The sequence below is a fragment of the Xylocopa sonorina genome, chromosome 2 (genome assembly GCF_050948175.1).
Source record: "Xylocopa sonorina isolate GNS202 chromosome 2, iyXylSono1_principal, whole genome shotgun sequence".
NCBI lineage: Eukaryota > Metazoa > Arthropoda > Insecta > Hymenoptera > Apidae > Xylocopa > Xylocopa sonorina.
Genome location: NC_135194.1, coordinates 10,222,690 through 10,237,306, shown reverse-complemented (window position 1 = coordinate 10,237,306; position 14,617 = coordinate 10,222,690). Strand labels below are relative to the sequence as shown.

Sequence of the window (14,617 nt, the reverse complement as noted above, 5' to 3'; positions counted from 1 at the left end):
AATACAAATATCCCAGTTATTCAATCGTCTCGTAACGATCATATCGTGACTAGTATTGGAGGACCTCCACGAACTGCCTAAAGAAACTCTAACAAAAAACACCTGCAAACTGAATATTCCTTATCAGCAACAAACAACCAACATCATAACAAATTTACAACCGCCAAAATAAATCCACCTGCCATTCCATCCATTAGAGCCTCCAAAACAATTAAACCGGATAGAAAGTTAGTGTCTCAAGAGAAAACTTTGACCAACCCCGGTACCTGTTCCTCGAGTTCCTAAAGAAAACCGAAAAATGGCGTCCGCTGGCGTCGCAAGGGCGCCAACTGCCGTCAAGCGTGCACCCGCGGAGGAGGATGCGGCACACAGGAAGGTGAGACAATGTAGCTGACCCACGGCGGTTAAATGGGTCGATGGGCGAGCAGAAGAATGCGTGGAGGAAGGTGCGACAGGGTGGTGAGAGTTCGAGGTAAGTCGGTCCTGGTGCGATCGATAGGAAATTCTTGACGCGGAAAATTGACGCTGTCAGCGGGCAAGGTCTCCGCGTCGCGGTGTGCCTCGAGTGGGCGAACGGAGCCGTCGTCGCAGGTGCAAGTGGGGCTCCTCGTCTTGAATGCACCGGAACAAGCAACGAGGGCGAGCACGGAGGGTCGTCGCGCGTTAACACGCCGATGCGATAACGCTCGTCCGTGCCAAATGGGTTGGCAGACCCGGGGAGCTTCCTCGCGGGTACTCCAAGATTTCGCTCCGTATGTCTCGCTCGATCGAGGGGGAACGGCGGTAAGCAGCCGCGTTCGTTTCGCTACTCCCGAACATTGCTTTCGCAAAGTGGATTGCGTTTATGGGACGACCGATACGCGTTCAAGCTGGGATTGAAAAGTGGGTATGTTCTTGCGCGAATGTTCCGTCGACGGGTACGGTGGTTGGGAGCGTTGCGAGTACGAGAGTCTCGAAGCTGATACTGCCAGCAGCGTTTCTGCATACGCGAGGCCATTTTATGTGCGTATGTCAAATCGTGTATTTCGACGATAGCGATCTTCTTTAAGTGCTGCATTGTTTTCGATGGAAACGAAAAGCTGAAAGTTTTGTGCATGCATTGAAAGAATTGCTGTTGTAGTATAAATAGCATTTCTCTGTGCGTTCGTTTAGTATCGTTGTTCAGAAAATATGATTAATTTTTGAGGATTATGTGTGGAAAGTACGATTGGTTGTCTTGAAGGATGAAAATGATTAAGACAGCGCTGCGAGGGGAATTGTTTCTTTAAATGGCCAAGGGGCGAAGAACGCGATGGCTCTTGCTGCAGAGAAACTCGAAAAAGTAATTTAAACCGTGGAAATCATATGGAGAATTCGCGGAATGCCGGCGACATTTAAAACTTTTCCTCTCGTGTCGATTTATTACCTTGTTCGCGTGCCGCGTCGCCGATTCAAAGAAGCGGAATTCAACGTCGAAGTACGGGGCGAGCTACCGCCTGTAAATTTCTATCTCTTGAAAATCAAGCTCCGCGACGCAGCACTGACGTAATTCAGAGCGTTAAATCCAGTGTCGGTTGCTTATTGCATTAGGAATATTATTTACAATCGTATCACCGCTATAATTTTAATCGTCAATCAGGATTATCTTGATATGAAATATGCTTATTTTTGTAAATGTATTCCAGGAAATTGTCAGATCTTATAAACGTGCTATTTATTACTGCATATTGCATTATAAGGTGCAATTTGCGTGCGTGTTATTGCATGTTAAACGCAACATTTCGCTAGTAATTTTTTTATTCTTGACTGGTTAAATGAATTAGCATTTGATAAAAGTGTTTATAAAAATTCTCAGATGAAATGTACAAATATTTCAATTACCTCCATGAGTTATTAATGTTCGTTTAAAATACGTACAAAATCGATTTCATGGAAAAGCCATGTTGAAATTTCTTCGTAATTACAAATTTAATGGCTCGACTTAACTTAAAACGATTCAATCCTTTATCTGAAATAAGACACTGGCTGAAATAGCACTATTTGGAACAAGCAACATCCCCCTATAGTTTCGTATTCAAAGATTACAGCGAAAAATCTGTAGCGTGATAAAAAAATCGGCAACCTCACGAAAAACGCTGGTATTTGCGGTAGAAGGCAACATTTTCGCGTTTCGAAGGAGTTTCCTAGCAATGGCTGCTCAGGTGGCACGAGGAAATGGGGTCCAAGGTGAAAATGAAGCGAACGGTAGAATGGCGCGGCATTATCAGCCGAGATAAAGCGGTTAAGTAAAGTCTGCGCTGATATCCTGATCTGCTCGGTGGCCGAGATGATAATTTGCCTCGAGCAAACAAAATGTCGACTAAGAACAGTAACGCAATAATCGCATCAGCTCCACGTATTTATCTCGCGTTCCCCGGTGGAAATACGGTTCTAACGTATCCAGGGACGAGAGCTACTCCGGAAACGGGCAAATTTACGTTCCTTGTTTAATCGTCAGGTTCGAACGAAATTTGTGTGCAGCACGAGGCGAAAGAATCGAGCCTTGCGAGAAGGAATCGTGGTCGAGGGATTAATTTCATGCATAAGTATGAATGTAATCTTGTACCTTTGTTTGCACGGTTCTATTTAAAATTTTCTTCTCTGATGATTGGCACTAATTGAACAGCGAAAGTAAAAAACGTTTGCATACTATGGTCTGCTGGAAATATTTTTTTCTTCTCTTCAATTTTTCTAAATGTCATACGTAGTTACAAAAAAAAAAGACAGTCTCCAGAAACGGAGACTGAAAAAGTGAACGAGCCGCAGTGAATTACGATTACGCGGCAGATGAAAAGGTTTTCAGAACGCGAAGTGGGCCCTCGTGTTAGCTTTGAGAATCGTTATTCGAGGCAGAACTAACGATGCTCAGTGATGCAACGGTAATAACTGAGTCGAGAAACTTGGACGCTAAACGTTCTACGTCGAAGGGCTGTTAAACCGTCAAACCGACGTACTAAACGTACGTTTCTCCCTGTCCTGTGCTCACCGGGAGCAGTTCGAGTGATCACTGATAGCAGATGTACCCACTACGCAGCGGTGCCACGACGGATATAATTTCACAAGCAATTAGAAGTGCTAATTACAGCCACTCGCACAGTAGAATTTTACTTATCCAATCTCCCAGCTTACACTTTTCCTAATTACATACCGCGTGCCACTCGCGTCAATTGAATTGCCTTGAGATCACTGACAAGTAGTGCAACTTTTATAATTCTTATCCCACGCAAACATTAGAAAATCGTTTCTTCGAGAAGATCAACACAAAATGGTACATAATATGAGTACGACATTAGTAGATGACAAAATTGGATATAGCAGCAAAACTAGTTAATCGTAAAACGTAAGGTGCGAACGGATAGTGTCCAAAGCATGGAGTGTGTTAATTTCAATCAGACGTAGATTAAAAAAGCAATTTTCAGCTCGCTTACCAAATAACAATTTTTCTTTAATTAAAAGCAAGCGACGCGCTCGCGTTGGCAGAGTTAATTGCAACACCACGTACAAGATGGCCGCAAACACGTCTAGCCCGTGGATGCGAAACAGAGTCGTGACATAAGCAAATTTCCTGCAGCAAAAATAAAAGCAGCAACCCTCCTCGCCCGAACGATTAATCAAATTTTCTTGTTCGCCATTAACGCGAGCGTCGTTCACCGCCGATCAAAAGAATCCTCTTCGAGGCGATAGACTGCCGCGGCTGAAAGATAACAGACGGAAATGATTCTCTCGAATTTGTCAACGTTCCGCAAGTGGCTCTCCACGAGCGAGCGCGTATGAAATTGAAAATATGTAGATTTCACGCTCCTCGTTCTCTAAAGATGTTCGCGAGAGAAGCGAACAAGGGCGAACGGTGAACCTGTTACCGATCAAATTGCCTGGAAATCGTCGAGAGCGGTGGTAAACGCCGCGTTAATTATTCAAAACTCTTTCACACTCCGCGTGTAATCCTTCGAATCGGATCTGTTCAATTTTTCCCTATATTTTCAGTCAGGTTTCGGATCGACGATTAATTACCGTCGACCCTCTCGCCTGTTTCCGTTCCAGTAAAACGTTTGCGACTTGCGCGGCTGTTTCAACCCTTTGCACTCAAGAGCAAGAGCAACAATAAAAATAACAGCGTTATTATTTACATAACATTTGTAATTTACTAACAGAATAAAGAAAATTGCTACGATTTGTTTTTGTCTTTATATTGTGAACTGAAATTTATTTGCATTGTCTCCGTTGAAGAGTCCTCGAGATTCAAGACAGATTTTAAATAGCCCCGCTTCAGAGTCCTCGAGTTACAACGTATCTCACGATTTTAAAGTGATTGTTAAATCCCACATGTATCTCGGTAACATTTATAAATTGCCACCAGTAAAGAGCTGCCCTCTGCAATTCTGCACGCATCGTCGACTCGTGGATATACTTTCGACTGTGATAATAATCCGGGAACACGCGCGTGTGCAACAGAAAATCGCGATTTCAAAGAATAACGACACCGTGCAAGCGGTTATTGCGAACTCTCCTTTGAGAGCTCTTATCCGCTATTGATACGCGTATGACGGATCACAGGTAACCCTCGACGCCCTGTTATAAGCGTCGTCGTGGAATTATCGGGGTGGGACGCGATACGACGAAATTTATGACTGGCCGGCTGATTTATTCGCTCGCAAATTACATCAATAACGCGGCTCGGTTGCATCAACGGGGAAAACAAGATCGCTCGTTAAAGCAACGCTTTCAATTACGGAATACACATCCAGCAACGTATTATTAGCTGTCGCGAGATAAAGGGAAAAGGGGCTCCGCGAGTATCCGTTCCCGGCCGCGGACACTCGCAATTTCTCCGTTCCGTACGGATTTTCACCGGTAATTTATAACTTTATAACAGAGAGCCAGCCGACGTATGATTAATGATCGCCTACGCGGGTGAACGTTGGAAACCTTACAGGCGTGCTGGAAGGATTTCCAGCCCCGGTATCCGCGGATACGTTACCGTTTCATTCCATTTTTACTCTCCTCAGAGTTCGCGTGAACGTAACGACGAAATTTCTACGCGTTCGTTTACTTTTCAGGGATGAATGCAGCGTGATTTTTCGTTACTCGATAGACAGCGCCCGTTACTTCAAGCTTTATCCTTTCTTTCGCTAATAGTGCAATGTAAAATTTAAATTTGTAGCTTTTAAACGCGCGATAGAGAACTATTTATCATTTAAATGGAACCGTATCAGCGTCGCTAATTTCTTGGAGAACGTTCAAAAATCCCACGGTATATTCCGTTCAAATATTTTTTCCACAGAAACGCGCGTGGGTTCTCGAAAATCAACGGGCACGAATGATCATAAAATATTCTCGGATCCTTAAGAATTCCAACCTCTCGAAACTACCCTCCGTTTTACTTACACGTAACGGTATAAGCGGCGCTGTTGTTAGCCCCGCGATTTTAACAAAGTTTCAAGCGGAACTCGCACGAGGGTGGAGAATGAAAGTTGGGCGAGGTGGTATTTATTCGACACAGCCGGCGTTACTTGCATTTTCCCGTGGCGGGCAACGCCGACAGGCGAATAAAGTTCGCGGCGGGCTTAGCGAAGTTCAGCGCAAGATTGGAGGGTGGCTGCCGCTGTAAACAGATGAATACAGGTGTCCCCGTTTCCATAACGTTCGATTTCCGGATTGTTATCAGCCGTGGGAAGTTTTGCGTATGCATGGTCCGCGCTGCGATATATTCCCCGCGACCCTGTTGTGTGTCAAACCCACCGCGCCGCCACCCACACGCCCGCCCACGCTTCAATCTCTATCTACCTGCCGTTTTGTTCCGGGTCTGTGCGAAATGAGATATCGCGTGCCGGAGAAATTGCTTTCTGCCTGCGTCGCGCGGCTAATTGTCGTTTGAATTTTTAATGAAACACCGTAACGGGGGTAGGGGTTGGCCCACGAATTCGGGACACCTTCTCTGTTTTCGCGACTCGAGAACGAAAAATGATAACAGCACGGGGATGTCGTTACGTTGCGTTAGTTTATCGATTTACCTGTCGACAATTTTTCTGTGGCCACGAACAATTTTTATAGAAGGACAGCGAGTAAAACGTTATCTACAGAGATACTTAGAAATAAATACTCAAGGACAGCACGTCTAAACAAATTATTCTTCTCACTTATCAACGGTTCGAGAGATTATCAAGTACCGTTAATATTGTTATGTTTCGAGAGAGAATAATTGCGCTGGAAAGATTATTGAAGTTATATTACTCTTCTAACTCACGTTCCTCGACGCCTGTACGATTCATATTGCACGCTCTGGCGAAACGCGCGGTGTCCATAAAAATTGCAAAATTGCACTGACTTCGATACCAAGGGTCGTCGTTTCGTTTCGAGACCGGTGAGACAAAGTGGCGTTACGACGTCTCGACCAATAACAAGCGGAACTGGATCAAGCGAGGTGGGAAGGGTGGAAAGAGCCTCGTCGCGAAGTCGCACGGGCAAACGTTATTACGCTTTTAACGGGGAAACTATCTCTCGCCATTGGAAACAGATTACCGTTGAAAAATTGGAAATGGATAGGAAGTAAGGGCGTTGAAAGGGAAAACCATGCGCCTGTGTGTATGTGAGTGTATGTGTGTGTATATTCAGAAGAAGGGAACGTAGACCTGGCCAGGCGTTCATTCTAACTGGCGCGAATGGTTCCCGCGACAAAGAGCCCTGAATTCGACGCGCGCTTCGCCGTCTATCAGCGACAAAAGCATCCCCTGGGACACCTGCCGCGTCTTATCCGCGGAATTCAGCTGACAAAAGTGTGTCAAGCTCCCGCTCGTCCTTACTCCGGCCATTGTGTTTCTCTTTTTCCTTCCCGCCCCTATTCCACTTAATGTGACGCGGGCTAGACGGCAAAAAGCCCCGGCCAGTGGTGGAAAATGATAGAACTAAGAACCTGGGAAGCGACGAGTGGACAGGGTAGACCGTGGCGAGAGAGAAAATAGGTTACTTGAGACGCTTTTGACACGGAGGATATCCACCAGATGTGTATACGGACACCACGCGCGAGTTTGTGTACGGGTAACGTCTGCTAACTGTACTCATTAAGTGGCAGTCGGTACAAAAACGAGCGAACGTGCGCCTGTAATTGTACGCGGCTTTAGCTGCCCGTTCGGGGAGGACGTTCGAGGGAAATTTAATGAGTTGATAATTACATTTACTGTGCGCGCGTACGTGTCGGGGGGCGGTAAATTTTAGGAAATGGGAAGTTACCCCGCGTTGCGTTCGCGGATTCGAGCGAATTGTTTTATGCCCCGCGGGTTAGAGGCGTTGGATTCCCCATGGAATAACCGTGTCGAATATACTGGGACACGTGTAGTCAATTTTTACGATCGCAATTCGTTCGTTTCATCGCGCTATAATTCGTATATTACTTTAGCCTGGATAGATAAATATGTTCGTGCTAATGATTACATTTTAGTCAATTGTTCTCAATATTTTATCGCGATTCGTGCGTTTATCGTCTATCGTCGTGTAATATGGAATATATATCTGTGTTGTAGCGATTATTTTGATTATATTGACGCGTAGGAACGATAAAATGATAGTTTGGAGAGCGAAGATGAAAAAGGGGTGAGAAAGGGATTCAGGGGGCAGATTGAAAAGCCAACAAAGTTATTGAATAACGATAAAGGAAAGCCTACAAATGGAGAGCATAATAGAATGGGAGAACTTTCACGAATAGCAGTGGAATATCGCTATGAATAGAAAAAAATCTGAGTTCTGAATAGCAAGGAAGGGAAATTGTGGAGTAATCGTAAGAAGGGATAAGAAACGATTTGAGCGTACGAAATGTAAAAGTAACGATGGCATAATTGGTGAAAAAAAGTGCTGAGAAAAAGACGACAATAACAAGCTGCGTACAGAAGCGGGGAACGTAACGAAATAAAGCGAAAAGAGCTCGAGAACGGTTAATTAGAAAAAAAAATTGCAAATTGAATGAGATTAATTTCACGCGCAAAGAAACATCGGGGAAAACCAAGAGAAAGAAACGTAGAGAGGTGTGCTAACCATTTGTTGAATGTTCGTAACGAACCCGCGAACAGAGAAATATTGTATTTTCCACGTTACTCCGATATTAACTCCGTTACTACTTGGAACCAACTATTTACAAATTACGGGGTGTTTTAATAAAAGCTGTGTACTCTAAATAATCTAAGTTCACATTCCATATATTAATGAATAAATTGCAAACTTTTATAACCATGGAACCGTTGACTAATTGTGTCAAAAGTTTGCAAGCACGACGAAGTACGACGAGACGTAGTTAACCACAATTCATATTTTTCAATATTTCTAATTGCAATTACACTGAGGCAAGCGAAAAGCGTATTTAGAAGGTACGATACGTATTCAGAAGATAAACAGGTGTAAATCAACTATCACAAAAAAATTACGATTCAAACGGAACTCTGTCAAGTACGATCGAGATATGTCTCACGGACAAACGTCTCTCCACGCGCGACCATTATACGCAAGGTTCCATTAAAATCCGAATTTTCTGCTCGGCGAACTTTCCTTGTTAGCGCGTCGCGGGTGCTGAGATACGTCGCGACGCACGATACGAACTAGCCAGGCGTGCAACGGCGGTGAACAGAAAGTGTAACTCACCGGGCGTGATGTTCGGGAACGGTTGTCCGGGCAGCGAGGGCGGATGCTCGTCCTCTGGCGAACGTTCGGAGGCGTAACCTTGATCCTGCGGTTCACCGCCGGCCAGTTTGCTCAACTTCAAATCGATGCACTTGCTTAGCTGCTGCCGATGCCGGACCAGCTCGCAATCGGGCTTGTGCACGATCTGCATCAGCAAATCGTTGTCTGCTGGCTCTGGGACGCACGGCTGCGAGCCCGAGGTGTCCGCCTCAGCCGCCTTCCCGCCGTTCCTGCCCTCCTGCTTCCGTTTCGGCAGCGTCCCGACCAGATCGAGGTCCGAGTTACGATGGCACCTGCCCTCCAGAGACGTGACCCGGTTGTACCTCCTCGTCGAGTCGCCGGACACCGTGTCCACGCTGCGATTCCTTCTCACCGAGTCGAAATTCCCGTGGCGGCACCTCACCAGATCAAGGTCGCTCTGCTGGTACCTGCGGCAATTACGGGATTCCTGAGGTTCGAGTGTTCTTCTTGGATTGCGATGGGAGTTTCTTAAGCTCTATTCGTTTGTCTCGTGGACAGTGGTTTACAATTTTAGAGCGTCATGACGATATTGGCAAATTTGAACCATGGTCGGGAAGTTAATATATTGTGGTTAATACTTTGATATTATAAGCAGCACATTTTGAAATGATTAAAGTAGAAAATGATTGATAAACTATAAATTGAGCTATTAACTAGTTGATAATTAAATATTTTTTTCATGATAATTTGCCTGCTACAGGTTTTACACGCGTACGATGTTACCAGTAGGAATATAATCTAGAGAAATGAACGATGGCACACCTCCAAGGATCGTTTTCGTCCAGAGAGTCTTGCGATCGATGTTTCACGAGGTCCAGAGTGCCGGTCGGTCCGCCGTCTGAAAAATGCACGCCCAACGATCGTTTTTTATGCGGCAGCGTCCCGCCCAGATTCCCACTGATAGTATCCGTCATTATGTTATTATTTTCCTTCGGATCGTCGTCCAGCACATCCTTGTCGTCCAGATGATTGGGCAGCGAGCCACAGAATTTATATCTGGAAAAAAGCACTTCGTTTTCCAAATACTTCTACGGCTGGAGACGGGGAAACGAGACGCTCTCAGCGGCGATTTAAACCGCGAGATTTAAGCGTTGACAAATTGCTGAATTTTATTCGTCCAAAGTCGCGTGGACAGGAATACGTTCGCGACGCGGAAATATCGCGTTTATCCTCATTTCGAGACAGATGTAACGTCATGACATTCGAGATCGTAGAAAACGTTCCGACAGAACGTTATCCAATGACAGAGAACAGAAAAGAATCGCGTATTACAATTTATTTAATATTATACGGATTTACGTGAAATGTCCTTTCCATCGATTACCATTTAATAAAATATGATACATTTAATCGGAATAATTTCCATACGATCGTGCAAACAATCTCCCTAACGATCGACTAATTTGATTTGAACGATTTCCAGTGATGAAACTTACGAGTGGCGTCAAAGGGACGGGACCCTTCGCGCGTCGTTCGTATATTGTTGCGTCGCGAGGTTAAAACAACGGCACTTACGTAAATGAGATCAAAGCGCGAGTGCCTTTTAACCCGCTTCCCTCTTCTTTTTGCCCCTCTCGCCTGCGTCCCTTCGCAGCTCGCATCCGTTTTCGTGCAAACGAGAATTTAATGGAAACCGCCCCAGTTACCCGACTGACCGACCTTAAAGTGACTTTAAATTATCTCGCGACTAACCTGTTATACCGCGTTATGTCACGCCGTTGCTGCTTGTTTGAGCAACACCGAGCACGGCCTCGCGACGAGAAATTCCCGACAGCATCTAGATGCGCTTCGTTGCGCTCTTCTTTCCGATTTATATACCTACATAATCCCTATCTACTGCCATTTAATCTTATATCGCTGTTGCTCTCGCAAGTGTAATCCCTGAGCGACTTCAGATACTCTTATTTGTCGTATTGCAGTTGATATCGCTATAAGGCGCTTTCGTTGGGCGAAGTTTCATGTTAATTAACGATACCATGCATGAGTCGTCAAAAGATGGCGCGTGGGGTGCAAGCACCCCATTAACGTTTTCGCGCCATAACGCACGAAGGCATAATTATCCTCGTACCCTAGTCCTCTCGCGTATCGATCACGAAAGGGTTAAATTTAATAATTAGAATTAGGAAATTCCTGTTCGCGTTAATAATGTATCTTAACCTCAGCTATACTCAGCATAGATAATCGTATTTGGTATTAAGTTTATCGGTGTACGTCTTAATAAAGATGTTTAATGTTTTCAAAAGTTTCTATTCTTTCTAATTGAATTCAATTAAAGAAGTCGGTCGAGCGCAATAATTCTCTGCTTCTTAAAAAAAAAAAGCTTTCAAGGATACACTCGATACGTTTCGTTCCGGCAATCACGTCCCTCCTCGTGTCAACACGATCGAAGGAAAGTTAACAGACACGTTGTATCGCCGAGCGTTGCGAGCCAAGCATCGACGGAATATCAACTAAGATCGTCGTATTTGGGAAATATCGTGTCAACAGTCTATTCCAGACACCTACGGGGGTTTAAGCAATACCTTGCGAAAGAATCGATACCGGGCTGACCTCTCTTTTATGTCCACCAATCGCTCGGATCTTTTGTATTCCCCGACTTCGCCGTTAAATTAGATTCTGTTTGCTCGTGACGGTACGAGGAGAGCTCGGCGAAAATGGAAACACACCGCTTACTCTCTTGAGGCGTTGCTTTCCTGCCTTCCCAGTTAACGAAGATTTGTACGGTATAATTGTTCCGTACCGTTCTACATTCTTATTAAACGCCTCCGCGGAATTGGCCCCATTGATTTTACTCGCAATCAAGATAACAATCCAAACCCTCAAACTTCAATTCCCAAATACGAAACCACAATGAATTCCCTTAGAATACAATCAATTCTCTCCATATAAAATTCAAAAAGCCAACAAATCTTACACAAACTCTTACCCAGAATCACTCAAGTATCTCGAACGTTACAAAAATATCGCGTCGCAGGAGACCCACTGCGATTTCCACAGAGCGTCTCGTTATAAAAGCGTCCTCCATACAAATCGCCAGCCCCAAAGGGATCCTCGCGGACCCTAACAAGCCCCTTGCACATTCACAAACGTATCCGCGCACTCACCTCTCCCTCTGGGCGCTCGAGCACGGGACCAGGATCTTGCCCATGCTGTTCAGCTTCCCCTTGGGCTCGCACAGGTTCCCGGAGGACTGCGTCCTGCGGCCGGTGAGGCCCTTCCCGTTGTGCCTGCTCAGATTCGAGCCCATGTTCGACCGTTCGTTCTCGAGTTGCGCCTCGGCCGCCCCCGCGTCCGCGTTCACGGCATTTCCGGGCGTGTTCTCCTTGTTCGGCCACTCGAGGTACTCGTCGATGTCCTTGGCATTGGCCTTGCAGGATAACGCCGGCGTGGCCGCCGCCGCCGCCGCCGCCGCGGGCCGTGTGCGCTTGTTGCACGGCTGCAGCTGAGGACGGCTCCCTTTGCGACGGTTGCTCGGCGATTCGCCGCTGCTCAACGCGAGCCTCTGCACTTTCCAGCTCTCCTGGCCACCGTTCGTGGGAGGCACGGTTACGACTTCCTCGCCTGCAACAATCACGCAATTCCGTGTTACACGGTGACGTTGATAACGAGCACGGCTTAGAGGCGAGAAGGGGCACTGGAGAACCGTTAGGACGCCTCTCCTTCCGGCGGGGGGGTTTTTCCTTTCAGGATTAGGATCGCGGCGAGTTTGAACGCCGGTGGGAAAGCTGCGATCCGCGCGGAACGATCGCCGGGCTCGTGGATTCTGGTTGTGGGAACGTTCGATCCGCTGACGAGGTTTCGGTTACCGAGCTGGGAGTGGCTCGCGTTTTTTTTACGGTTCGCCGCAATAAAGGTGTACAAAAAGGCGAGTCTAAGCGGGCTCGGAGATTTATTCGTTTCCGTCTGTGAAATAGCTGACTGATGTGTTTGCATTTTGCATCGAGGAAACTGGCGAACGTTAAAGATCGTGTTTATAAACGGCTGGTGGATCTGGGACGGGTACACGCTGGTTTAGAACGAATTTAAGGGAAACAATCCGAAAACGCTTTACGTCAGTAACACGATTGCCCCTCGGAATCTGTTTTGCCGGTGTTAAACTCGTTTGGAGTTCTGAATGGGGCTGGATCATAGCCAGAATTTCAATAGGGTCATGGGAGTATGTCGAGGGCTTAATTTGTACTAGAACTGTTTCTTATTCAATCTAGATCTACTTTTAACTGACGATCGAATCGAAATAGAAATTTCCACATTTTCGTTTCATACGCGTCCATTCAATTAAGAAGCGAAGTTAGGAGACAATTAGTTAAATATAAACGAGACAGATATCCCTTCGTAACTACGTACACGTATCAACGAAAGGTCTAAACTGTTTGGAATCATAAAACAAGCATATCGAGATAAAGCAATTATTCAACTGGCATTAATGGCGCCACTCTCATTAGGACGAGCTCATGCGAGGGTAAACGTTTTAACGAGATATGCTAGTAGACACGGTACACATTTCATTTCTACAACTAGGACAAGAGAATTGTCGTAATAGGGTATAAAAGTGATATTTATTTCCTCTGAAAACCTAGAAAATTAACCTTTTTCCTCGAGTGTAACTCTAATGAGTCTACGTACAGTCGATCGTCCCATATGATTCGTACAGCGTCACATGGAAACCGCGTTACAAGAAACTCAGAAGTAAAATATGAATCGGTTTGATTTCTACTGTTCGAGTTCCACGAACGCCGCAACGGAGGATTCTGAACGGCGTTCAAAACAATCGGATTCCTACCGCGAGCGTTCAAGGGACCGTGGCACGCGTACAACTTGCGTTTGTCGAGCTCGATTCAAAGCCGTTGTACGGTACCGCGGCAAGATACCCGCGTTGCATAACTGTTTTATTAATGAGAGAGGCGCGCATTCATCGGCGTTTGAATTGAAAGCGATACCCGTGGCTTGTTGCGTCTGCGAGCGAGTATTATTCATCGAGGGGAGAAAAATCGGCAGCAGTATCGAGGGCCGTTCTTGTCAATTGCATTCGCGAGCGCGCTCGATCGATGCCGTTCGATAATGTTTTTCATGCGCTCCCGCGAATGGAACAATTTCACATTGTCGTTCCGCTTTATTTCGCTGCAATGTTCAATGGGTTCCAAGGGAGGCAATTGTCGAGTCGAGACTTGGCGGACTCGTTCGAACGATGTCGAAACGAAGGTGGTCGCGCGATCAATTACAGCTGATCCGATCCCGTTTTAATTTTAAAGGGAACAGACGTCTCGCATCGAGGCTGCATTGTTTTCGAGCGAAGTTCTATTCGATTTCGCGGTTTTTGAGCAACGCGAACGCGAGTATTCCCGTGAAACCTCCTCTACGCGCGCATTCTTGATTCGGCGGATCAGCTGGCAATCTCGAGTTCCAGTTTGATTTCCGGCGCTCTCGTAAGTTCGTGTCACACGCTATTGAGAAACGAGCGGGAACTTCCTAGGGCTAGAGATTCTAATTAGAAACCCGAGACGATCTTTCTGTAAATAAATACTTTAATTAAGCGGCAAAACTAATGAAATCGATCCGTTTATTTGAACAGTCGCGCAAATCCAATACGGTGTCTGTAATGTAGACCTGTGCGCGACTTCGTATCGTTTGGGATTTAATATAGTTCGCAAGTGGGTGAGAGAAGAGAAAATAATGGAGGAACGGTTATTCTCCCTTGAACGTTTGCATAATTACCTTTAGCGATCTGTCAATAGTAACAAGGTCTATGTGGTGTAAAGTCGAAGATTTTTCTTTCAAAGATAGATTCCCAGGAAGCTGCGAGGTTTACATTACCGCACGCGATTCGTTTTGCATTTCTCGATGAAAATATACACGGCGGTAGCTCTGTTTTTCCGCGACGTAACAGTAAAAAGATGGGGTTTCATGGAAATGGAGC

General features: G+C 45.7%; 2 protein-coding genes across 2 annotated transcripts in view; one reads left to right on the top strand and one right to left on the bottom strand.

The window, feature by feature from the left end:
* LOC143433354 (uncharacterized) overlaps nucleotides 1–14,617 on the bottom strand; it is a 129,947-nt gene that overhangs the window by 18,572 nt on the left and 96,758 nt on the right. The window contains exons 2-4 of the mRNA XM_076910678.1: nucleotides 11,808–12,264; nucleotides 9,466–9,699; nucleotides 8,644–9,110 (exon numbers count right to left, since the gene is read on the bottom strand). Of these exons, the coding sequence (XP_076766793.1) occupies nucleotides 8,644–9,110; nucleotides 9,466–9,699; nucleotides 11,808–12,264 (1,158 nt within the window). The remainder of the gene's footprint in view (nucleotides 1–8,643; nucleotides 9,111–9,465; nucleotides 9,700–11,807; nucleotides 12,265–14,617) is intronic.
* Ikkbeta (inhibitor of nuclear factor kappa B kinase subunit beta) overlaps nucleotides 1–14,617 on the top strand; it is a 575,876-nt gene that overhangs the window by 469,505 nt on the left and 91,754 nt on the right. The gene's annotated exons all lie outside the window — the stretch shown is intronic.